The sequence below is a fragment of the Cynocephalus volans genome, chromosome 7, assembly GCF_027409185.1.
Source record: "Cynocephalus volans isolate mCynVol1 chromosome 7, mCynVol1.pri, whole genome shotgun sequence".
Lineage (NCBI taxonomy): Eukaryota > Metazoa > Chordata > Mammalia > Dermoptera > Cynocephalidae > Cynocephalus > Cynocephalus volans.
In genome coordinates, this window is record NC_084466.1 from 62,323,575 (window position 1) to 62,348,851 (window position 25,277).

At 37.2% G+C, this 25,277-nt stretch overlaps 1 protein-coding gene across 3 annotated transcripts in view; it reads right to left on the reverse strand.

Moving 5' to 3' along the window:
* Nucleotides 1–361: 361 nt before the first annotated feature.
* Nucleotides 362–25,277, reverse strand: part of TSC22D1 (TSC22 domain family member 1) — a 122,504-nt gene continuing 97,588 nt past the window's right edge. For 2 of the 3 annotated variants that reach the window (XM_063101783.1, XM_063101784.1), the window contains exons 3-4: nucleotides 2,911–2,962; nucleotides 362–1,720 (exon numbers count right to left, since the gene is read on the reverse strand). In XM_063101783.1, coding sequence (XP_062957853.1) covers nucleotides 1,463–1,720; nucleotides 2,911–2,962 — 310 coding nt within the window. In that variant the 3' untranslated portion in view covers nucleotides 362–1,462. Of the gene's footprint in view, nucleotides 1,721–2,910; nucleotides 2,963–3,370; nucleotides 3,709–25,277 lie in introns of those variants that run through there. The other variant, XM_063101785.1, reaches the window with a different exon arrangement.

Sequence of the window (25,277 nt, forward strand, 5' to 3'; positions counted from 1 at the left end):
CCAACCCCCCAGTTCAGTAATCATTGGAAGATTAAGATTTTCATGGACCCTTAGAATTTTAAATCCACAGGAGAATTTAAGAGATTATATTTCAATCCTCCACATCAGCCCAGAAGGATGAAGTGACTTATCCCAGTCACACAATAGTTAGAATTGAGCTGTCACCTTCACTGTCTTCCCTTACCAGCTGAACAATGCTACATAAATTTCCTTTTACTTTTTGACATCAAACCACTGGTGCCCCTACTTTGTCCAACCCTCCCACTCCCCTTCAGGACTTTACTAGTCAAACTGTTTTAACTTTACCTGGAGATAGTTGTGGAAATGACTGCAATTATGTTAACGCTGTAATAGGAAACACTTGTATATCAACATTTTATATGCTTTATTGAAAGTTGACAAGTGCAACAGTTAAATACAGTGACACCTTACAATTGTGTAGAGAACATGCACAGAAACATATGCATATAACTACTATACAGGTAATATGCAGAAACCCCTACTGGGAAATCCATTTCATTAGCTAAAACTGATCATTTTTCAAAATATTCAACCAGCTCAATTGAAAGACTTCAGTGAACAGAGATTTACTTCAAGATATTCAGCAGCTAGAAGATTTCAGATTACACAAAGTGACTAACTGTGCCAAATTCTTAAAATTTCTTTTGGTGTGGGTTTTGTCATGTAGCAGTTTACATGTAGATCTATTTATAAAAGACAACCCACACCTCTTCAGACAGCCAATGAAACATCTAAATTTCAATCTGTACAACCTAAATAGTAGTTACAGTCCTCTATTGTACAAAATAGTTACACTACATACACAAATATACAATAAGCAAAACAACCTTCATGGTAAGATAGCCTAGGTCCCAGCTACCTGTCACCATTCTGTCACTCTAATAGTTTTGTGTCATCCACTGTTTCAGAAAGAGGCACAGTACTATTGTTTTTTGTGGATTTTGGTGACAGTCGTCAATTGTACAAGGAAATATTTCCCTCTCATTTTAGTCTTTACTTTTACCTCCCTTTCAAGTTTCTCACGATGAGAGGAGAGAGGAAAAGTCCAGTGAGGAGCTCCACCACTTGGTAACTCCACGTAGCACACTAAGTGCAAGCAGGAGAACTCTCGGAAGTGGGGGATGTGGAGCTGGAAAGGGATGGAAAGGCACAAAGCCCCTCAGCATGAATTAAACTTTTTCTCAGATATCTGTCAGGCTGCATGAGGTCCCAGTATATCCATGCTAATTCTCTGATTAATCTTTAATTCACCCAACTAAGAACTTTCTTCAAGCCAAAAGCATATGGGTGTTTAATACTGGAAAAAAGATAATGGCATATGTCACTCTCACGTCTCTTTTGCAGCAAGTAATGAAATGGGTGACTGTGGAGGCGGATTCTCCCTAGTACATCTTCTGTTCAGTTCAGACAGCAGCAGCCAGTTCTGCGTGGGCATGGGAAGCTATGCGGTCGGTCCTGAGCCTTGGGACGCTGGCTGGGCGGGGGGCTGTGTGGAGCCCTGTGGCTGCGTGGTGGCAGGTGGGGAGCCAGTCTGCAGCTGGGCCTGAAACTGGGCAAGCTGCTCAGGACTGGCCAGTGTCTTCAGCAGATTGTTTTCCTGCTCCAGCTGGGAATTCTTCTCTATTAGTTCTTTGATTTGCTCTTTGAGGACCTCTACTTCCTCTCTAACAGCATACATCAAATGGCTTTTAACCAGATCCTGAAAAGAAGAAAAAAAAAGGTTTATTATTTACTATTTGCTGGACTCAGAATTTCTAAAGCATTATTCTGCATTATTCTTCCTAACCATTACATATCCTGCTTTTAAAGTTCATTAAAGACACTTGGGGAAATCTGAATACAACCACAACTGTACAATAATTTATAAGTGATCAAGCTCTCGACAAGTCTTTGCTTTCTCTGCATATATTAGCCAGGAATCCATACAATCGGGTTTCCTATTCGAAATGGCGAAATGCACTGGGGCTTCTCCGCCTGAGCCCTGGGTTCCCAGACCCAAGCCTGGCCGCCAGGATGTCCAGGCCTGCAGCTCCAGTGGCCGCTTCTCCGCCCCCAAGTCCCTCCCTCCGCCCACCGGAGCCGCCTCCCTCAGCACCGGCTGCAGCCAGTTCCTACAGAGCATGTTGCCGCATTTTCTTCCCTCCACCCCAACCCCCAACCCCCCTTCCCCCCCCCCCCGCCCCCCGGCTTTTCGTGATTAAGCTGACATCACAGAAACCTGGGCAGACGTTGCAGCCAATGGGAGCCCGAGTTATTTATAGCTCCGAATTAAAGGTTCGGAGTTTGCCTAGCAACAGTGGGCAGAGAATCCCGTGAGAAGAGCCACAGGCGCTGCTCCAATAACAAAGAACAGCCAAGGCGGAAATAAAAAATAGGAGAAATCCAGGCGCAGGCTGAGAAAACAAAACTTTTTTCCGATTCTTCTCCATTGTGCAGTAGCCTGCATCACTGGGGACCCGTTTGTGTAACATCTAGAAGGCCCTTCCCCCGAAATCCCCATTTATGGTTCCCCCCGCTCCCGGCTCCCTAGTAAAATCTTAGGGTTCCTAGTAAAGCCACATCGCTAAAGATGTGCCCAAAGGAAACGCTGGGCCAGTGCTATCTTAGCAAAACCTTAGCAAAACAGGACACCCTGAAAAAATAGAGACGTTACGTGAAATCGGCCCAGGAAAAGAGAACACTTAATACCCCCAGGGCCCCTTTCTCCCTCCACGGTAGCCGTGGTATGTGGCTTCTTGCTAGCAGAATGGAGACAGCGCCGGCATTTCTAAATGTATGAAGAGCCACCAACATCATCTGAACTTAGCAATGCACTGGTTCCACCCTGAGACACGTCGTTTTTTGTGCTGTGCCCACATTTAGTACAAATGGTTTTTAATCAGTACATACCATAGCTTGCTCGATTTTGTTGTCAATAGCTACCACACTTGCACCAGAGGAGCTGAAAAAGAGAAAGAAAAAAAAGTCAATTGATAAATGGAATTTATATTAATCATCTAAAGTAAAAAAGGATCTCCCAATTCTGTGATGTTACCAGCATCATATTTTGAATATTAACACTGTAATGTATCACCTTCCAGAAAACACCAGCCACTCTCTTACTAACGAATATCCAGGCATTTCCCTATTTTTGTGAGCCACAAAAAGTTAAATTACATAATGTGGGAATAGCCTGTTCTCCAGCCAGATCTACGAAAACAAGCTATTCCGAACATTTCAAAAAGCAACACCCATGTCACAGTAATCTCTCAGCATGGACAAAGGAATTTGCCTGGCTATCTTTCACCTGAATTATTATTATAAGCATCTCACGAGCAAATTTAAAGGAACTATCTCAGCCGACATTTACCTATTGTCAAGTCTCACAGAAGCGTTTTCAGTCCCCAGCAAGGATGATAAGAAAGAAATTGAAAAATGTCTCAGTTGGTAAACTCCTAGATCCATCGCCACTGGTCTACACCATTGGGATTTCATGCAATTGCAGCTAAAAACACCCTCGCAGAAAAAAAGAGGGAACACCAGCAGTCTTGTTTGAGCTAGATAAAATCTTTCGGCTTTCTGAAGCTCAGAGAGAAATAGAAGACAGCAGCACTAAAAGAAACCCGGCTGTGAGGCTTGGCAATTCCGGGAAGATGCGGATCCCAGTGCCGTGCAGAGAAGCCTCCCAAAACTGCAGCCCGGCTCCACTCAGCTCTAGACCAGATCTCCCGGTCTCAGTGCACAATATATGCAGGGAACAGCAGCGCCGATTGGCCAGCACGCCACTGGAACCGCCCCTTCCCCGCCTCCCCCCCCCCATCTCCAGATCCCGCTCTTGGGGTGGGCTGGCCCAGGCCACACTCAGAGGGACTGGGGTGCAGGTCCGCAGGCTTCCACGGCCTCTGAATGCCAGACACTGCTACAGCAGAATACGTCAAGGCTCCTTAAAAAATACGATCGGGATCTCGCACGTGCTTACGTTTCAGGGAGTCAGACCCCGTCTCCGGAGCTGCCTGTCCCCGCGGCAGCTCAATGGCGAAAGCGTCCTATTTGCAACCAGAACCGTCTGCGCTACTGGGCATGCCCAGTCCCATCGCTAACAACTTGCAGGAGCTCGAGTGTCTCGATTTTAATTACCTAGTTCTTACAGGCAGTAATAATGGCAAGATTTTATAGTCTGTTTTATTCATAAGGATAATAACCGTACTGCAATAACACTTTTTTAAAATGCCAGTGAATTTTAGAAAATCACATTTGGTTTTTGAGAGATCCTACCTTTCCATGAATTTATCCATTACTTGTAGATGCAAAACAAAAAAATATCGCATATTATTTACCAGGCATGTAAAAATTGAGTCAAAAAGGAGTCCACTGGATGAAATCCAGCCACTTCACTACAGCCATAAACCTTAGAATTGCATCTCCTTACCAGTACCTTCTCACCAGTAGTTAAATATGCCTTTTTCCATATTTAGCTAGAAAAGTCAATCCACAGGATAAATCCTACATAGATGTATTTTCAGGAAATTCCTAAGGGAGGTTTTTGGCAGTTAAGTGGCAATTCCTCTAAGATGCAATCCTATGAGCATTCTTACTTCAGAGGGACTGAAATATTGTAAAATATGTATTCAAAGCACACAATTCCTTGAAGTTAGTCTCTTTGCTCATTCACACTGTCCAGAATCACTAAAAATGGGGATTTGATGGTGATTCAAAATAGTTAAGTAATCAGTAGATGCTGCAGGCTCACCTCTACTTCATTCTTAAGGCCACGCTGACTAAATAATTCCCTTCCTCAAACCAAAATCAAGAGACCTGGATGTAAAATAGTTTTAACCCCTTACAAAATTTCCTCTATTAATTTAAAATATTTGTAAAGATGCATCAATTAAGATTACAATTTAATATATTATAAATCTAAGGCCTTAAGTCTTCATGATTATACAACACAATTTGCAATACATTTGAGAGAATTTAACCTTTACAATACTGCCCTCTAATGGCATTATACTATAAAAACAGAAACAAAAGATCTGCCAAGTATCATCACAAATAATTCTAGTATAAAATTTGACCAGAGAACATATATATCTATATATTCTACTTATACATTCTTCTCTCCAAAACATGCATTTTCCCTTCAGCAGCATGTTTTCCTAAAACTGCCATCAGAGCCTTTTAGACAGTCTTTTAAGTTCACCTAATGCTGATGGGGGGATTTTGGTTCTAAAAACAGTCCAAAGAGTGGCTGGCCAGTTAGTTCAGTTGGTTAGAGCACCGTGTTATAACATCAAGGTCCAAGTGTTCAGATCCTCATACAGGCCAGCCACCAAAAAACAAAAAAAAAGACTGTACAAAGTGATAAGGAACCAAATCTGGTGAACGCAGTAAGTAGATGACAATGAAGAGGGTAATTCTCTTTTGGGTTAAAAACCAAAGTGTGACTAACTATAAAGCAGTAAAATTGCTTTTTTATTGTAAGGTTCATATTATTCTCCAAATTTTAAGGCTTTTTAGTTCTAAAAATTATATTATCTCATATGATACACATTTTTTTGAAGGCAGCACCCACTTTCAGTAAAAAAACAGTAAGTAGAAGCTTAAAACTCATAGTAAGTAGGAAAGCAGGCATGTGGTCGCTATGTCTATGAATGCTAAACAGAATTATTATTTACAACATGATAGTTTCTATATCTTGAAAGTTAAAGTTATGACTAAAACTACCTGTGTGATTAAGTCCATTTACATATTTTAACTGAATACCAACTTCACATGAAAAGGTATTAAAGAAAGCACCATCTTAAGCTATAAAAAGGCTTAATAAAACAAAACTCTAAGGTCATATAAAGAAATTTAAAATTCCCAGCTGGAGTTTTAAAAAATTACTAAGTTAACTGAATTTTATTTATTCATGCCATTCTTGAACATAAATAGAAAAGAAGTTGCTTATGTTTTTATTTCAATCATTTCAAACTGATCATCCATTGTATTAAGCGACAAAAGCAAATATAAGCAACCATATTCTATTGAACCCATTTTCCTACTGAGGGACATTATGGTTATCTCTAATACTTTGCTATTTTCAATAAAATTGCAAGAAACATCTTTGTACATACATCCTTGAACATGTGTGTGTGTGTCTGGAGAATTTGGTGGGCTAAAGGATATACAACCAGAAAAATAATTAGGATCTAGTATTTTCATATCTTTCACAAAATGTTAGATTTCCTTATAACTAGATTTTTGTATGAAAACTAAAAAGACAATTTGAAAAAGAAGGCAAAGAAAATGGAGAAAAGCTCCACGGAGGAAAAACTGTTGGATCAGAAATGTCTGCGTCACTAGTTTGAATTACATTCAAAGATTCTTCTATTTGCAAGACAAAATATCTGTGAGTCTTGTGCCTAATCAGCACAAGACTTGCTGATAGGACAGTGAAAACGCTACAATGCCTCCAGAAGAAACCCCTTAAAGGCATGTACCATACAAGTCTGCTTCAGGCACTAGACAGAGATCAGGAGGTGTCACTCCCAAGGGGAATCTGGGGCATGGGAAAGTGCGGACATTTGAAATTGGGGTATTTTGTTGTTGTTATCCACCTGAGAAACTTTTTTCATGGATTCCAATTCAACCACCTCTGCGTACTGGTAGTAAGCATGATAGGATAGAAGAGCAGAGGCAGGGCCTGTGCATTGCTAATTCAGTAACAGCTGCTTTTCTTCTAAAGTTGATCTGACTTGGCCAATATAGGTACAGCTGGGGATCCACAACTCAAATGGGATAACCCCCTGTCCAAGCTCCTTGCAAATCTAAAGTGACTATCAGGGAACAAGTTAAGGCACATCACCCTGAACCTGACCAAAGCACTAATGTCTAGGAACTCCTAGTTCACCTCTACATTTCTAGTTTACACTCGCTAGGCTCTGGGAGTAGGGCTACCAGGCTTAGCAAATAATACTAGAATACTCCCAGTTAAATCTGAATTGCAGATAAACAAGAAATAATGTTTTAGTGTTGGGACCAACACAATGCCAGAGCAAGAAGCAATGCCAAAGAAATCAAAAGAAGGAAAAGTTGTTAAATTCATGTTAAATTTCCTTGATTTCCACAGAAAGATTGGAAGATAAAGTTAAGAAAATCTTCCAAAAAGTAAAACAAAAGAAAAAGAGATGGATAAATCTAGGAGATCTGGTATCAAAATAGGATGAATTCTAAAAACAGAGAACAGAGAGAAGGGAATTATCAAAGAAATAATTAAAGAATTTTTCCAGAACTGAAGGGCATTAGTCTCCAGATAAAATGAGATGACCAAATGCCCACAATAAATGAGTAAAGCCCTACACCAAAGCACATCATCTTGAAACTTCGGAACACTAGGGATGGAGAGAAAATGCTAAAAGCTTCCAAATGGAAAAAACAAGTTACAAACAGGAACTAGCATCAGAATGGTTTTGTTGGCTGCTAGAGAACAATGAAGAAAATGTCTTTAAATTCTGAGAGAAAAAGATTCGTTATCTAGAATTCTTCACTTGGCCAAATCATCATTTGAGTGTAAAGGTAGAATAAAAACATGTTCAGATATTTCAGATACCAAAATGGAGGAACAAATCAAGAAAAAGGCAGGCATGGGAAATAGGAACCAGGGACTCGGACAATGGCCAGAAGGAAGGGAATCAAAAGGGTGGATGGTAAAGGGATATCTCAGGGTGATGACTGCAGAGCAAGCCTAAGCAGCAGCTGGTCTATAACTGACATGCAGTGGTGGAGGAAGACAAAGACTCCAGAAGAGAGAGCTTTACTGCATATCAAAATTTATTTCAATAAATTTAACAACTTAAAGAAAATGGGCAAATTCTGGAAAGATACAAACTACCAAAACTCACACAAGAAGAAATAATGTGAACAGTCCCTTATCTATTTACAAAATTGAATTTGTAGTTTACAATCTTCCTATAAAGAAAACCACAGGCTCAGATGGTTTCACTGGTGAATTCTACTAAATATCTAAAGAAGAAATAACACCAATTCTACACAAACTCTTCCACTGACTAGGTGACAACACTTCACAACTCATTCTATGAGGCCCCTAATACTAAAACCAATTAAAGATAATAGAAAAGAAAAAGAAAACTACAAACCAATAGCCCTGATGAACATAGATGCAAAATTCTTAACAAAATTTTAGCAAATCAAAACGAACTATATATATGAAGGGTAATACATCATGACCAAGTGGCATTTATCTTGGGAATGCAAGGTAAACACATATGAAAATCAATGTAATTCATCCTATCGAAAGATGAAAGAAGAGAAATTATAGGATCATCTCAATCGATGCAGAAAAAACATTTGAAAAAACTCACCATCCATTCATGCATGATAAACAACTTTCAGCAAAATATGAATCAAAGGGAACTTCCTCAACCTGATAAATGGATCTACAAAAAACAGTCAGCAGATATACTTAATGGCAAAAGAATAAACGCTTTGCTCCAAGATTGGAAACAAGGTAAGAATGTCTGCTCTCAGCATTCCTATTCAACATTACACTGAAGGTAATAGCTAGGCAATAAGGCAAGAAAAAGAAATGAAAGGCATCCATATTAGAAAGAAAAAAATAAAATGATCTCTATTCACAGACATGATTTTCTATATAGAAAATCCCCAAAACTCCACAAATAAACTACTTAAACTAACAAGAAGCAACTTTCTTAAGGTCACAAGATGTAAGTTCAATGTACAAAATTCAACTGTATTTCTACACATATAGCAATCAGCAATTAAAAATTGAAATTTTAAAAAGATCAATTTACAACAGCATAAAAATACATGAGACAGGTATAAATCTAACGAAATATGTACAAGATCTGTATGCTGAAAACTATAAAACACTGATGAAATAAATCAGAGAAACTAATATATGATGAGGTATACTGCTTTGTGGATTGAAAGACTCAATATTGTTAAACTGTCAATTCCCTACCCCACCCCCAACTACTGTATAGATTCCTGTAATCCCAACCAAAATTCCAACAAGATTTTTTGTAGAAAATGGACAAAGTGATGTGAAAAAGAACAAAGCTGAAGGACTCCCACTACCTCATCTCAAGACTTTCTGTAAAGCTACTCTCATCAAGATAGTATGGTATTGGTAAAAGGACAGAATACAGTGTAAGGGAACAGAATAAAGAGGTCAGAAATAAACTCACACATATGTGGCAATTTGATTTGCAATAAAGACGTAAAGGCAATTCAATACAGAAAAGACAGTCTTTACAACAAATGGTGCTGGAACAGCTGGATAACCATATGCAAAAAATAAATAAAACCCAACTTAAACCTTTCCTCACATCATATGAAATATTTACTTAAAATAGATCATATTTCAACCCAAAGTTATACAACTTTTAAAAGAAAACATAGCAGAAATCTCTTGGACCTTGGCTCTGTAATTATTTCTTAGATATAACACCAAAAGCACAACCCATGAAAGAAAAAAAATCGATAAACTGAACTTTTACCAAAATGAAGAAATTCTATTCTTTGAAAGAGGATGTTACAAGAATGAGAAAACAAACTACAGACTGGATTTAAATATTGCAAGTCACATACCTGATAAAGGACTTCTAACTAGAATATATAAAGAACTCAAAACCCAATAGCAAGAAAACAATCCAATAAAAGAAATGGGCAAAAGACTTGAACAGACATTTTATCAAAGAGATATGGATGGTAAATAAGCACTGGTAAAAATGATAAATATCATTAATCATTACAGAAATACAAACCAAAGCTATGAAGAGATACCACTACATACCTATTAGAATTGCTTGGATAACATTTTAAGAAGATTTTAAACCTAAAAATACCTATTGACAAAAAGGCAGAGCATCTAGAACACTCATATACTGAGATTGTTGGTATTAACCTGCAAAAGAACTAACTCAGATATATTGATTATACAGGTTCCCTAAATCCCATATTAATGTTAAAAGACTTGTAAAAAATAACTGCTTTATGTGTGAGAATTCATGCAAACAAAACACTAATAAATTTAAATATAATCTTTTATTTATTTATATACTTATATGCAGTACATAAGGCTCTCATAAGGCTTTTCATTTTTGTTTAAACATTTGTGATAACTTTTATTGTTACAATTCTAGAAACAATTTACAGAATTGTAACAATATTCTCCCACAGCTGTCTGCACATGCATCTATTTTCTTTGCCTTATTTAACATAACTACTAATTCCAAAAGAATACCCACAGGAAAAGACTCAATCCTTTTTTTTTTTTTTTTTTTTTTTTTTAAGGTGATGAGAAAGAGGAACTACTGTGATGAGTTTTGCAGTAGGGGAGAGAGATGGGGCTCAACTCTCCTCGACGCCCTTAAGCAATAGGATTCAAATGGTTAACAATCTTTTTTTTACTTTTTATCTTCATGATAATAAGCTTGAATTTCAAAGCTAAATTTCTTCACAAATTACCACTTCTGCTTAATAATGGTAGATTATGAAAAATCAGGAGCCACAGACAAAAAAAAGCATCACAGATTTAGAAGCCAAATGATATTCTAAATAAAACATATGAAGAAGTGAAAAGTTGTCCTGATTATGATTTTCTATTTCAAGAACCTCATGCAAGTCTCCTATTAAAAAATAAATGCTATTTCTATTTTACTTTTTCATAGTTATAGAAAATAGATGCTTTGAGCTCCTTTTACTTTTCTAAAACAACTAGCTACCTTAAGCTAATTTTTCATATTAAATTTCAGAAGATAACAATGATAAGCAGTACAGAGAGAAAAGCCAGTACAAACTAGACTATCCATTTTTCTATGCATACGGAACCACTTAGAGCCATTAGAGTCAGTCCCTTGGTGACCCTAAAACAATCATATGAAGCTTAATTAAACCGTTTCACAATCATAGACACCATAAAGTCGTTTCAGTCAATGACATACTTGCACATATGAGGGTGATCCTATAAGATTGTAATGGCTATACCATATAGCCTAGGTGTGTAGCAGGCTATACCATCTAGGTTTGTGTAAGTACCCTCTATGATGTTTGCAAGATAAAATCCCCTAAGGATGCATTTCTCAGAATGTATCTCTGTCATTAAGTAACACATGACTGACTGTATTTACAGAGGTGGAGATAAATTCCAGAGTACAGTAGTCGCCCCTTATCTGTGGTTTCACTTTCTGCAGTTCCAGTTACCCATGGCCAATCATGATCCGAAAATATTAAATGGAAAATTCCAGAAATAAACAATTCATAAGTTTTAAATTATGCTCCTTTCTGAATAGCATGATGAAATCTCTCGCCATCCTGCTCAATCCCGCCCAGGTCATGAATCATCCCTTTGTCCAGCGTGTCCATGCTGCAGACACTCCCTGCCTGTCAGTCACTTAATAGCAGACTCAGCTACCAGATCAACTGTCATGGTATCGCAGTGCTTGTGTTCAAGTAACCCTTATTTTACTTCATAATGGCCCCAAGGTGCAAAAGTAGCGATGCTGGCAATTCAGATATGCCAAAGAGAAGACATAAAGTACGTCCTTTAAGTGAAAAGGTGAGAGTTCTAGACTTAATAAAGAAAGAAAAAATATCATACGCTGAGTTTGATAAGACCTATGGTAAGACTGAATCTTCTATCCATGAAATTGTGAAGAAGGAAAAAGAAATTTGTGCTAGTTTTGCTATCAAACCTCAAACTGCAAAAGTTATGCCCACAGTTTACAAGTGCCTGGTTAAGATGGAAAAGGCATTCAATTTGTAGGTGGAAGACATGAACAGAAATGTGTTCTGACTGACAGTAACGTGTTGTGCCAGAAAGCACTGAGCCTATATATAAAAACTTCAGCAAGTGATCCCCTTGAAATGAGTGACACCAAGCCATTTACTGAAAGTAAGGGATAGTTACACAGACTTAGGACTAGTTTTGGACTGAAAAATATAAAACTTACTGGAGGGACTGTGTTTACCAATGAAGAAGATGTCTAATTTATAAATTAAACTTTATCATAGGTATGTACACATAGAACAAAACATAGTATATATAGAGTTTGGAACTACCTGTGGTTTCAGGCATCCATCAGGGTTCTTGGAACGTATCTCCCGTGGATAAGGGGGGACTACTGTATCACACAGCTACTGAATTGCTAACGTAGTACAGCCTTAGGAAAGCATTAACACATTGGAAAAAATGACTCATTGTGTGCTGGAGACACAATGAATGTTTAATAAATACCTCTGCTTTGATCAAGGAACACATTTCTGTATTACATCCTCTCTGGACACCAAATCTGTGACTTAAAAGAGGTCTGAGGTTTCCTTAACCTTCTGATCTACTCAGAATTTTAGAGCTGAAATGGGCCTTAGAGATCAGTTACTTCTAATTTCCTTATTCTGTAGGTTTAGAATAAGGAAGGTCAAGGACATTAGGTGTTTTGTCCAGGGTTTACCTAATTAATTGTAGGATGGGACACACAACCAATTTCTGATTCAATATACTGTGCTCTAGAAGTTCAGCCAGGAATTCCAGATGAAGATCTAAGCCAAAGAATATGAGAGCTGGAAGAGTAAAGAGATGGGAAAAAAATAGAGTTCCATCCCACCAATCTCAATGCAACCACAGCAATCATCTAAAGTCATCCACTTCACAGATGAAGAAACCAGCTGGGGGACTGTGGAGACTAAAACCAGACACTGATGTGGCTTATAAGCCAGGCAGCCAAGCTGGAGGGTTTCTAGTCTAGAGTGGAAAAATGCCCTCCATAGCTTCCTATTCTTGTGCTGGACAGGCTGACAGGGGCACTCAGATCAGTCCCAGCATCAGTGAGTTCTACAGGCTGAGAAGGTGCTCTCCAAGCACTGGGAGAAGGTCCTGGCAGTGAGGGAGACTCACCACAGATGCAGAGACAGCCTGCTGACTTATGTGAATGTGCCTAGGAAGGATTTTCAAAGCATGCTTGCATAAACCCTGCCCTGGTAGTTCCTTGGAAAACTCACAAGAGCTGTGAGAAGAGTCAGAGGGGGAAGGATGCTCACTTACAATAAAGACAGACAACAGGCTGTGTTCTTAAGGCTTGTGGCCAGGAATAAAAGGAGAAAACGGCTTTAGCAGCACATCACTTTGAGAATCTCTGTGGTATCCCAATAGTCCCTGTGGACCTTTACTCTTAGTGGTTATCATCTTGGATTTCCTTCCACATCATCATCTTAATGTGCTGCTGACATTGCTACGTTCTCCTTTATTCACAAAGACAATATAATGAAAATAATAAAGTATTGAGTGGGGCTACTAAGGCCAATGGAGTGGGAAATATAAATTTACAATGATCATTATGGTTACTTTTTAGCATTTAAACTTGCTGCCAACTACTGTAAAAGAAATGGTTGATATAATACATCTTAGCTAAAATAAAACATTTTTCCACATTAGCTCTTCAGCATTCCTTCATTCATTTATTCATATTTATTTAACAATAAGCACGCATGAAAGGCCAGGAACTTTCACCCATGAAAGTCTTGACACTAAAATGATGGAGATGAGTAAGACACAGTCCCTGCTTTCAGGCACTCCAGAAAAGTTGGGGGTCGGGGGGACATGTAATATCTGGTATAATTTGGGTGTATATATAAAGAATGATGTTTAGCAGAAAGAAGCCAGGGGATGTTTCTGACAGCAAAAGACTTTCCCTCTGGGCCTTGAAAAACAAGTACGAGTTATCCAGTTGGACTACAAGATACAAAGAGAATGAGAACAGTCCATGAAAATGGGATGGCCAGGCAGAAGCCTGGGTCATGAAGCAGTACACTGAGTTTAAACACCTTTCAGTAGCTGAGCATGGCTAGAGAGTAGAAAGTTGGGGGTTAGTGGTGGCAGGTACAAAGAGAAGCAGTAAATGGAAAAAAAAGGTTAAGACAGGCTGGGGCCTCACAGGCCATGTGATGGAGACTGGACTTTATAGTCTGAGGGCAATGGGGGGGTCTATACAAAGGGGTTTTTGGCAGGCAATGGCATTTGTGCTTTTAGCAAGGTCACTTTGACCACAGTGTATGCGACAACAGAAGGTGAAAGGAAGGAAATAATGAGGGCGAAAACCGAGGGAGGGAAGACAGAGAGAAAAGGGGGACAGATTCAAAAGATATTTAGCAGATAGAACTGACAGGACTGGCTTCTGGGACAGGATGACTCCCAGGTTTCTGGATTGTGTGGACAGTGATGCTATTAACTGGAAAGATGCTGCAGCTAGGCAGAGGAGCTGGTTCTGGGGAATGACATCATTAGGATACACTAGACAGTGGGAATTATGGTTTTGGAACTTGAGAGAGATCAGGCAAAGAAACATATTTGGAAGTTGTTAGGTAGCAGTAAATACCCTTGGGAGTGAATAAGATTATGTCAGGAACTTACACGGGAAAGAGATGGTGGAGTTGAGAGGTCACATGCCACTGGGGCAGCCATTTGGCCCAGCAAAGACAAAAACAAAAAAAACAAAAACAAGCAAAAAGTCTTCTGTGGGTCCAGTAAACACCACAGAAGACGCTTAGGGTGTGCCATTCTGCGAAAGCCTTGTCCTAGAGTAGCCTACTGGATGAGGAGAACAAGACGATGAAGGCAATTTCCCTATGGAGGGAGTGGGGAATAAAAAGATCAGGTCAGATCCCCAATGCCAAGTGCCCTAAAAGGTTCTCCAAAGAACCACCAAATGTGTCCTATGAGAGAGCTCACATGGGGTGGCTGCCTCACAGAAAGAACCAACGGTCAGTCAGTCAGACAGAGGTAGACAGAAAAGCAGCTGCAACCAACGTGGAGAAGCAGGACACAGCAACAGCTGACACAGAGACTTGCCTCTCTGTTATTCCTACCCACCCCAATGCCAGTGCATGACTCACTGAGAAGAGGGGTGAAGCAAGTGAGAGTCAAACAAGGCCTGTACTCCAAACTGCCAGGATATAGACTGGTTTCTGTTTGGTTTTTTTCCCTCCTTTTTAGGGGAAAAGTGAGCAGAGAAGAGAGCTTTGATTCTGACATGAGAGTCAAGTTTGAAAATGAAAAAAACTGAGTTTTTTAAAAACTCTAAGAGACTATTTAAATGACCAAAATTTACTGGAAAGTTACGGAAATGAGTTGACTTGCTGGTATGCCTACTGGGGTGAAAGGGAGATTCAACAGAGCACAATTAGCGGCAATTATTAGAAGAAGTAACATTAAACCAGGATATGTTAAATCTCCCCAATGAATTGAGACACTAAGTAAGTAGTTCCAGAGGGAAATCCAGAAGAATGCAGCATAAAGCCACCAATTGAGGGTCAACTGGAAGATGAGGCCATGTCTTAGAGGAGGCTGACAAGACTTCACAAGCTACACAGAGCCCAGCCCCTTATCTGTGGGGCCTGTTGGGGCCACCACATGTCCACATTGAGCCCACAGATCACAAATCTAACTGACCAAGGAGAGGAATGCCTGGAAAGAACATCTCTGTCTTTTCCCTCTTCTGAGATCCGAGCCCCACACCAAGGGAGCTCATTCAGGAAAGGGGGCAGGCGGCAGATAGATAAAAGTTCTCCCATCTCTATTCCAAACTACTAGAGACACAAGCTTAGCCTGAGTTGGCAGGAGAGCTTTGAAGCAAATATGATGTGAAGTTATATGAACTTATTAAATACTAGAACTAAGTATTAAGAACCAAAATGAGGCTATTTAAAGCAACTCAAAATAACTGAGAAGTTGTGGAGCTAAAGTGAGATATTATAAAGCAGCCCCACTGCAAAGCAAAAAGGAGGGTTTTTCAAAGGTCAAAGTTGGAAGCAATTACTAAAAAAATAAAACTGCTGCATATTCATGCCCACAAAAAGGTGAGACTTCTCAATAAATTGGTTATACATAAATTATCTCATTTAATCCCTACAATGACTCTTGTGTAGTAAGTAGGTGACATTATTTTGTTCATTTTAAAGTTAAAGAAAACTGAGGCTTAGAGTGGTCAAATAACTTACCCCAGGAGACATAATGCTTAACAAATGGCAGAGCCAAGATCCAAACTTAAGTCAGTTGGCTTTGGTATAGATCATGACTCAACTACCAAGCAGAAACCAAAGACAGGCTGTTCCTAGACACCACAGAAATGCATAATTCAGTTAATTTAGCAAAAAATCAATACCTGTCCTTAAAATGGTAAATGTAACTTCATAGTCATCATGGTTAGACATGTTCAGACAATTTATATATTAAATATACAGATTTATCAGACAATTAGACTTGTGTTTCTAATAAAAAGAAATACTCCTAAATGAATATTCTTTATTTTACTTGATAATTTTATAACTGGTTTGAAGGCGAAGTTAAAACACAATGATGTCATTGACATCATCTGTTCCTGACATCTAACCATCCACCTCAGGACATCACGGCTCGATGATCCAGGATCACCCAAAGCACATGATCCCCTCCTGACATGTCATCAGAAGGTCAATAACAGCCTAATCTTTCTCACATTGCCTACGTCATTCACCTCATATTATAGCATCAGGCGGGCACTGTATCATCACAAGGTAAAGAAGAGTAAGTACAGTACAATAAGGTATTTTGAGAGAGAGAAACCACATTTACGTAACTTTTATTACAGTATATTGTTATAATTGTTCTATTTTGTTATTATTGTTAATCGCTTACTGTGCCTAATTTATAAATTAAACTTTATCATAGATATGTATGTAGGAAAAAACATAGAATATATTGGATTTGGTACTATCCCTGGTTTTAGGCATCCACTGGGGGTCTTGGAACGCACCCCCCAAGGACAAGGGAGGACTACTGTAGTATTTTCAGACTGCAGTTGACGGCGGGTCACTGAAACTGCAAAAAGCGAAACTGCGGATAAGGGGAGACTACTGTACTTCAGTTACTTATTATGAGTAAAAACACAAAGTTAATTATAAAAATTTTTGACTGCTTTTAATAAATTAGATTGGGGTAGGGGAGAAGACCAGTTAGGTTATATTAAGAGATTTTTAAAAACCAAGTTTCTTACCTAATCTGGATAACTAGATTAAATGAGTGATTAACCTGTTTTAAAACTGAAGTATGCTTAGAAAATACTTTTTTTAATGAAGTATTTAAAGCATACAAAATATATGTAATAGATATGTAAGTTAGGAAGCATAATGGCAGAACAAATACCTACAAACACCACCAAACTAAGATTGTGATCAATACCACTGAAACCCTGTATGCTCCTCCCTACCCACCACCCTCACACCAGGGCAATTCTCTAAGCCTGAAATCATTGAAAGTCATTCCTTTTTACTTAGTTTCTATGTCTGCCTCCCTCCGCCAGAATGTGATAGACAAGGGCAGAAGTTTTACTGTTTTATTTACCAATATGTCTCAAACAGTAAGTGCTCAACAGTAAATGATAATATAATGATAACAGAAAACACTTAATTACACATATTACTTGCCAGTCCCTATTCGAACCCTGTTACATATATTAACTCATTTAATCCTCTCAACAACCCTCTCATCTAGATACCATTACGCCCATTTATACAGATGAGGAAACCAAGGCACAAAGGACTTATATGACTTTATCAAGGACATACTCATTACCATTATAAAAAGCAAAAAATATTTCTGCAGTGTTAACATAACAGATGCTGTCACATTTTAGTAATCCTTAGTCCCTTGAAAGACTGGTTATCACTTGTATACTTGAAATAGTTGAAAAAGTGGTGAAAATCCAACAAATATATATTGAGCACCCATTTTGTGCCAGGCACTGTTCTAGACACTGGGGATTTAATAGTGAACAAAATGTGCAAAAATCTCTCCCCTCATGGAACTTATATTCAAATGAGATTGAAAAAGTAAACAAGATAAATAAATACATACAGGGTATATGAGACAGTGACAAGTACTAAGGAGGCAAATTAAAGAATGAAAGCAGGAATATGCAACATCAGAGGAGACGAAATTTTAAAGTCTTCAAAAAAGGCCTTCCAGAGAAAGTAAGTTTTGTGTAAAGACCTGAAAGAAATGATGGGATTAGTCATGGAAGAGCTGTTCAGAGAGAACAGCAAGAGGGAATGCTCCTCTGATACTCGAGAGTCCCAAAGAAAGTCAAGCCAGCATGAAGCATCACGGGAATGTGCAGTAGCCAAGATATGATGCAAGAGATCTAGCTTTGCTGTCTTGGTTTTCTGAAAGACTACTCTTTTCTCTGGGTAGAGAAGCGTATTTACTGAGACCATCATTGTGGTACACAGCACATTTAAGAAATGCAGTTTACTTAATAGCAATAGGTATTTTATACCACCTTATATTCTAAACTAGTTTCCTCAAGGGTTATTTTGAGGTACTTTTCAACTTCCAATAAAAACTCAAAATCTTTTCCTGTCTAGAAGTACAAATAAATAATGTCCTTCTGTAGAATCATTTGCCTACAAAGTTTAAACACTAGATATGCAATGATAGCTCTTTTCTGAGTCTTGGTTTGGATAATTTCATGAAGCCATGAGAATTAATCTCATAAGGAATTTACTTTATTACAGAGCTGTTTAAAGCTACTTCTGACTAAATATGGTGGATTAAACACACTGATTTATCTCTGTTTCTACCCACACACCAGTAAAGAAATAAGAGAATCCAGTTTTAAACACACAAGGATAGAGTAAATATAAGAGCGATGTCAATTTCAACAGTTTTCAAAGCTGGAATAAAGATGGTAATTCATCAAGTTAAAACCTAAGCAAGCAGTAAAGAAAGACCAGAAGATAGTTTATATGCATTGAAGAACCTAATACTTATAATCCACATACATCTAAAAGTGTGAGGTGCAGACAAGATGAGAGTCTATAAAACAATAGACCCTGACCTTACACAACTGAATAACTGAGCAATGACTAACGATCCTTTAGTATAACCAATGTGGTTAAAAGAAACCTGGTGGAAACAGACACAATATAGGGAATTGGAGAAATATTAAATATACTAAAACATGTCATGGATAAAATAGGAGGAGAGGGTAGAGAAGGATAACATTCACAACAACAAAAAATTCTTAGAAATAGAAAAATTTCAAAAATTGGTATTGTGAGTGCACAATATTCTCTAGAATGAATAGTAAGTAAGGTTGAAGAAACATCTCAGAAAGTAGAATACCAAAAAGTAAAAATAGGAAAGAAAAGAAAAAATAGCTGTTTCGAAGGGCTAACATTTTAACAATAGAAGTTTCAAAAACAAACAGAGAATAAATCATAAAATAATTCAAGAAAATTTCCTAGAACTACAGATCAGGCTTTTCAAAATTAACAGAGCCTATCAAGTACAATTTTTCTGTTATAAAGTTTGTTTGGAAAACACAAATTTGTTCCAATTCAATTTGTATGTTAGAGAACAATGTGAGCATAAAGGACATTTCAAATTTACTCACATGTGATTTCATCTGCACGAAATCAGGAGGTGAACGCAGGAAACTGCACTGAGCTGAACCACAGAAAAGCCTCATAAAAAATGCAAACAGGCACACATCTCAAACATAAACCAGCTTCCTCAGTTGACCATGTTTGTTATCCTACAGGATTATGTTTGTTATTCTTTTGCAAATGTTAATTTTTCTATATAAAAAAAGCACTTATTCAATATCCCAAACATGTCTAATTGCCCTGTTCAAAAACATCAAACAGTACATGCAAAAGAAAAGCTTTTAAATACTGAGAAGTAGGAAATAAGACATTTTGAAAGAAACAAGAGAACACAGGATGACAACATGTGACATCTCCCAAGCAACGTGCATAAAGAATCCATGTTGCAGACCACCAAAACACCAAAAACAATATATGAAAATAAAAGAAATGTCTATTGCTTAAGCAATCTCAAGTGCTGCAAAGGCAATAAGAACAATTCCTAAAGAGAAGAAAGAGAAACATTGCTGAATATATGTATTGAAGAGCAAACAACAGGAAAAAAAAAAGTCTGGGAAACTTTCTCACAATCAAAGAGAAAGCACTATCTGTATAAAAAGAACTAAAATGGAAATCACCATATCCTGCAGAAGTTGCTTCTTTTAATGCTAGTAGTGCCTGGTTTACTAGTTTCAAACATCTCTATAATTTCCAAAGCCTTGAGTTGTAGAGCAAAGCACAAAGCAGAGATAAAACTGCAAAAGAATTTCCAGCAGTGATGTAGAGAAGACAGCAATATATTGGGTCACCTTTCAATTTTGATGAAATAGACATCTACTATAAATGCATGCATCTGATCCAAGATCTAAGTCTACTGACACTGTTTTATATTACTGAATGGACTTAGAACATTGAGTTTCAAAGATTTCAAGGTCTACTTATATCAAAATAGAAAAAATTCTAAAGTCTACTTTCACTTTTTAAACAGATCAGTGAAGCCTTTGATTACTTCTGAGTTACTATATTATATCAAATTTGATCTTCCTAATTTCTTACTATGATTCTGACATCAGCAAAGTTCTCCATATTCTCTTAAAGCATGATTCTATATGGTCTGAGAGAGGTAAGCTAAAAATTATACTATTTCTTTTTAATTCCAATTAAAGTGTCCCTTCCAAACAACCTTTAAAAGCATCTATGATGTTATTTTAGTCATTTATGTCCAGATATGCAATTGTAAAACTTCCTGGTCAGTATTTACTTTTTTAATTCAGCTTTAAGAGTTAGATTTTGAGTCTGGAGTTAGACTCTAATTCAAATTTCCAAAAAATCATTTCTTCATATGTAAAATGGGGATGATAACACCTAATTCATAATATTATTACAACAATTAAAAAAGAAAACACAAGGAAAGAACCTGGCATTTCCCACAGCAATTAAGGTGAGCAATTAAGATTATGCCCTCTAGTTCTGAACTACTTGGTTTCCGTCATAACGGGGGTTAATTTTGGGAGAGGCTAAAATGACCATTTTCCTCACCATTTCTCCACTTACTTTTCAAAGCAGAAAGTTTCTTGAAAATAGCCTAATATAAAAAGTATCATTATAGATTACTTCTAAAAGACATTTTTTTCAACTATGAATATCATCTTTATGCAACTTGTTGCCCTTTTGCCTAACAATAGCCATCTGGAAAACCAATTCATAAGTGACTTCACTATTTCGTGAATGGGCAACTCAAGTTTTGCTTTAATCTCTGTGAGAGAGCAATTCCTAATATTTTTGTTTTATGTTTATGTTTTTAAAGAGAACTTCCTCTTTTTTTCCTCCCCATTTATTTGGTGCCCTAAACTGTGTTACAGTCCTTGCAGCCTCCATCATACAGGCCACTGTCTCTGTCATTTTAGCCTCTCCTCAAGGAAAAGCTACAGAGGGAGATTCCCTGTCAGCTTCTAGTCTTCTCTTCCTGTGATTTTGGTATGTTTGTTGCTCTGGCAGGGAATCAAGTGACCTCCCCAGAACAAGGACGGGGAGACAGGCTTTCTCTTCCACCATAGCTCCCTTCCACAAAGACAAGAGTACTTCAAAAAGTTTGTGGAAAAAGAGAATTGAAAGATAATATGAATCCTTCCATGAATGTTTTGAAGACCCCACATATTTACTGAACAAACATTTATTATAAATATTTATTTCACAAACATTTTACGTCTTGCAGTGAGCTAGTCACTGGGCTTCTTTTGAAAAGTGAAGCAGCCCTTCCTTTAAAAAGCTTTCAAACCAGAAAGTGCTTGTATAAATTTGTAAATAATTGCTTTTCTTAGCAGCAGGAGCGCTATCACTTATCTAGTTTTATCACAGAGCACTAGAAGAGAGACGATTTCAGGTAGAAACTGTTTTCTTGTTACAAACTTAAGCTCAAAGGAGAAAAAGTAGCAAAACAAAACTTTTAAACCAAATTTAGGGCAACAGAACATTTATTGAATAGCTATATACTAGGCAACGTAATAAGCATGCTAGATAATTACCTTGTTTAATACTCAACTCACCCCCATTATCACTGTATACACAGATTTAGTAAACTGAGACTACACAAAACTAGTTTGTTCACTCTCATAAACTCAGGTTTGTCTGACTCAGATTTTTAACTTCTTTCCATAATACTTAAATATTTCTTTAGTGCCTACCTGTGGTAAGCACAATGACAGGTCTACACTCCAGAGGGGACAGTAGATTTGTAAGTAATAATTATAGGGCAAAGTAATTAAGTGTGACATTTCAGTATGGCAGATACCAAGACAGCACAGAAGGAGGTAAGCAAGTAGAGGGGAGGACCAGGGGGTTGGGAATAGGTGGGGGGGATCAGGAATGGTTCCAAAAGGAATTTTCTGCTAAATTAATTATTGAAGAATAATCTTAAAAATATTATTTAGACCAGAGAATGAACATAACAAGGAAAATAAAGAGCATGTCCAAAACCAAGGCAGTAAATCAAAGCATCTTTGAGGAATGTGCTTAAAAAGTAGGGCCATTTGAAATAATTATAGAACAGTGGGTAATAAAGGCAGAGAAGTATTCATTCAGAGATCTTCCAATCCTTAAAAATCCTGAAAACACTGCTAAGGAATCTGACATTCACCCTACAGCACATGAGACCCAGACAATCAGAACAGATACTGGTTATAAATAGCCAGTTCAACCTAACTGGAGAGAAAAAGCTAAATATCAACCCTGCCTCTAGGAAACAGAGCAGCTAGTGATGGGTTTACTGCAGAGGAGTAAGCTGACCAGTTCTATATTTTAGAAAGGCAATTCTGGACAAACTATGGAGGCTGAATGAAAGGAGGACAAAAGCAGAGACCAGGAATAAATTCTGCTAAAGGGTCTCTACTGGAAAGGGGGGTGGGGGGAAGACAGGGAGAGAAGTGATTTTAAAAGAAGCCAAGTAATCAAAATATAATCATCATTTAAAATGAGTCTATCACTATAACAAATAAGAATATATATACTATACAGAAACCATCATACAATAAGAATAATTCAGACTGGTGACTCCTGGGTTACCACCACACATATACAAGGGTACCTCAAAAAGTTCATGGAAAACAATTAAAAGATAATATGAATCTTTCTGTGAATAGCAAAATAACAAGAACAAATACTAAGACAATTAACTACTAAGAACAATTAATTACTAAGACAATTAATTAAAACTAAGAACAATTAACTAAAGACCTTGCTTTGTTCAAGTTACCTAACATCAAACATGTATTTTTACATACAAACATTTTTAGAAAGGTACGGGGCAATACAAAATACGGCTCTGTAAACTCTACATCACAATGACCTCATTTAATCTCTTTTATGGAAAAAGAAGAGCAGACTGTCCAACAAAAGAAAGTAGTAGTGATGTATTTCCAACAAGCCTTCTAAGGCTTTGTGATCAATTTATGGCAAATTTTCAACATGTATTCTGGCCCACATTACTCATCTACTCCAATAAATCATTTATAAGCCTGCAAATGGCAATGAGCATAAGCACAGCACAAAAGGATAAATACAAATCTTATACAATATCAAGATACATAAATAGAATTTAAAAGTCCATTATTATGAGATATAAGATTATTGAAGGTTACTCTACTTATGGTATTTATCTGGGTGCTTAAAGTACATGATATAGAGGCTCTAGGTTCCACATCAAAAAGAGCACATAAAAATTTAGAGAGAACCCCAAAAGGACAAAAAATAACTTAAAAAGTTATAAAACTAGAGTAGAAGAGAATCAGGAATAGGAAGAGAAATGAACACAATATGCCAGATCCATTAAGATGATGTGTCTGAAAATTTTTTAAAACTCCATTTACTTATTTGTGAAAAATAGAGTTGCAAACTAATATATTATTATAAACAACATCTTAGATACATGTTATACTTATTAAGAGGTTGAGAAAATTGAAAAACAATTTAAATTATACCACTCTTTTCAATGAAAGAGATCACTTAATTTTTTAGCACTTCCCTCCCATTAATCCTAATTCTGAAATAAAACTAAGTTGATCATATAAGAAAATATTGCCTAATTAGTTTCTCATGTGTTCAAAGGGGTTAATTTGACTTGACAAAGTAACAAAAACGGATATCATCTGTGTATAAGCATAAGCAAGAACAGTAATAAATGGATATGAAAACTACACAGGATTTCCTAAAACTATTAATTTTCAGTAAAAAGTCAATAGAAATTTCTTTGTGTGGTAATGACCTAACACCTATAATTAAATTTGACTTGACATATTCACAAACTTTTCACACACCTATATTACTCCTCAACCTATTCAGAATTATAGAAGCAGGAGCGCTAGCTAAACTGCAGTTCAGTGACTGGCTGCACTCTTGACTCTAAATTAGAAGTTAAGGTGGCTAAACAACCCATGTGTAAAACAGTATGCACTTGGACTCAGAGATGGGTCAATGCAAATAAGATCAGATTAACTGCTGAATGTCACTAGGAAGTTTGTATAAAGAGAATAGTTCTCTCTTTCAAGATGGGCTTTTAAACAAATGTCTAAATCCTGAAATGTGTGGCATCTGATTAGAGAATTTCATGAAAAAAATTATATTTGCAAATTAATATTTGCTCTTAAGACATAATAAAGGAGAGAAAGTTTTAAAAAATCTTTACCTGAAATCCAATCATAGTAGTTGTCAAAGAACACCAGAATACATCAAAGTATGAAAGACAAAGGAGAAGAAAAATCAGTCATTTCCTATACTGTTTACTCTACCCATTGTTACTTTACATGTACATACCTAGATAACATTTTAATATTCAGGAATATATTGGTAAATTTAAAATGCTTAGCTATGAACATAGAGGGTACTCAAAACTTGCTGAATTGAATTTTAGAGAAAACTAAGTGTAACTGTTATATTTTATAATCTCATGTTTAGAAACAAGTTAGGGAGTATAGTCACCAAAAGACAAGAGAAACTAAGCAACATGGAAAATACTTATATTGTGAAGTGAACAAAAAGATATAGAACTGTATATATATATATATATATATCCTATGACAATCATAATGGTGAAAGCATAGATGTGGTAGCCAGCCTTCAAGATGGCCCCAACAATCCTCCCCTCTTACTGTTCACACCTTTGTATAGTCCTGTTGCCCAGTGAATTGTGCTGACCTGAGAAAAACACTGCAAATGATGGTGTATGACTTCTGAAGCTAAGTTATAAGGCTTCTCTCTAGCCTTCTCTTTGAACACTCTCTCTGAGAGAAGTCAGCTGTCATGTCATGAAGCCCTGTGGAGAGTTCCACACGACAAGAAACTGAGGGGCTTCTTGCCAAAAGCCA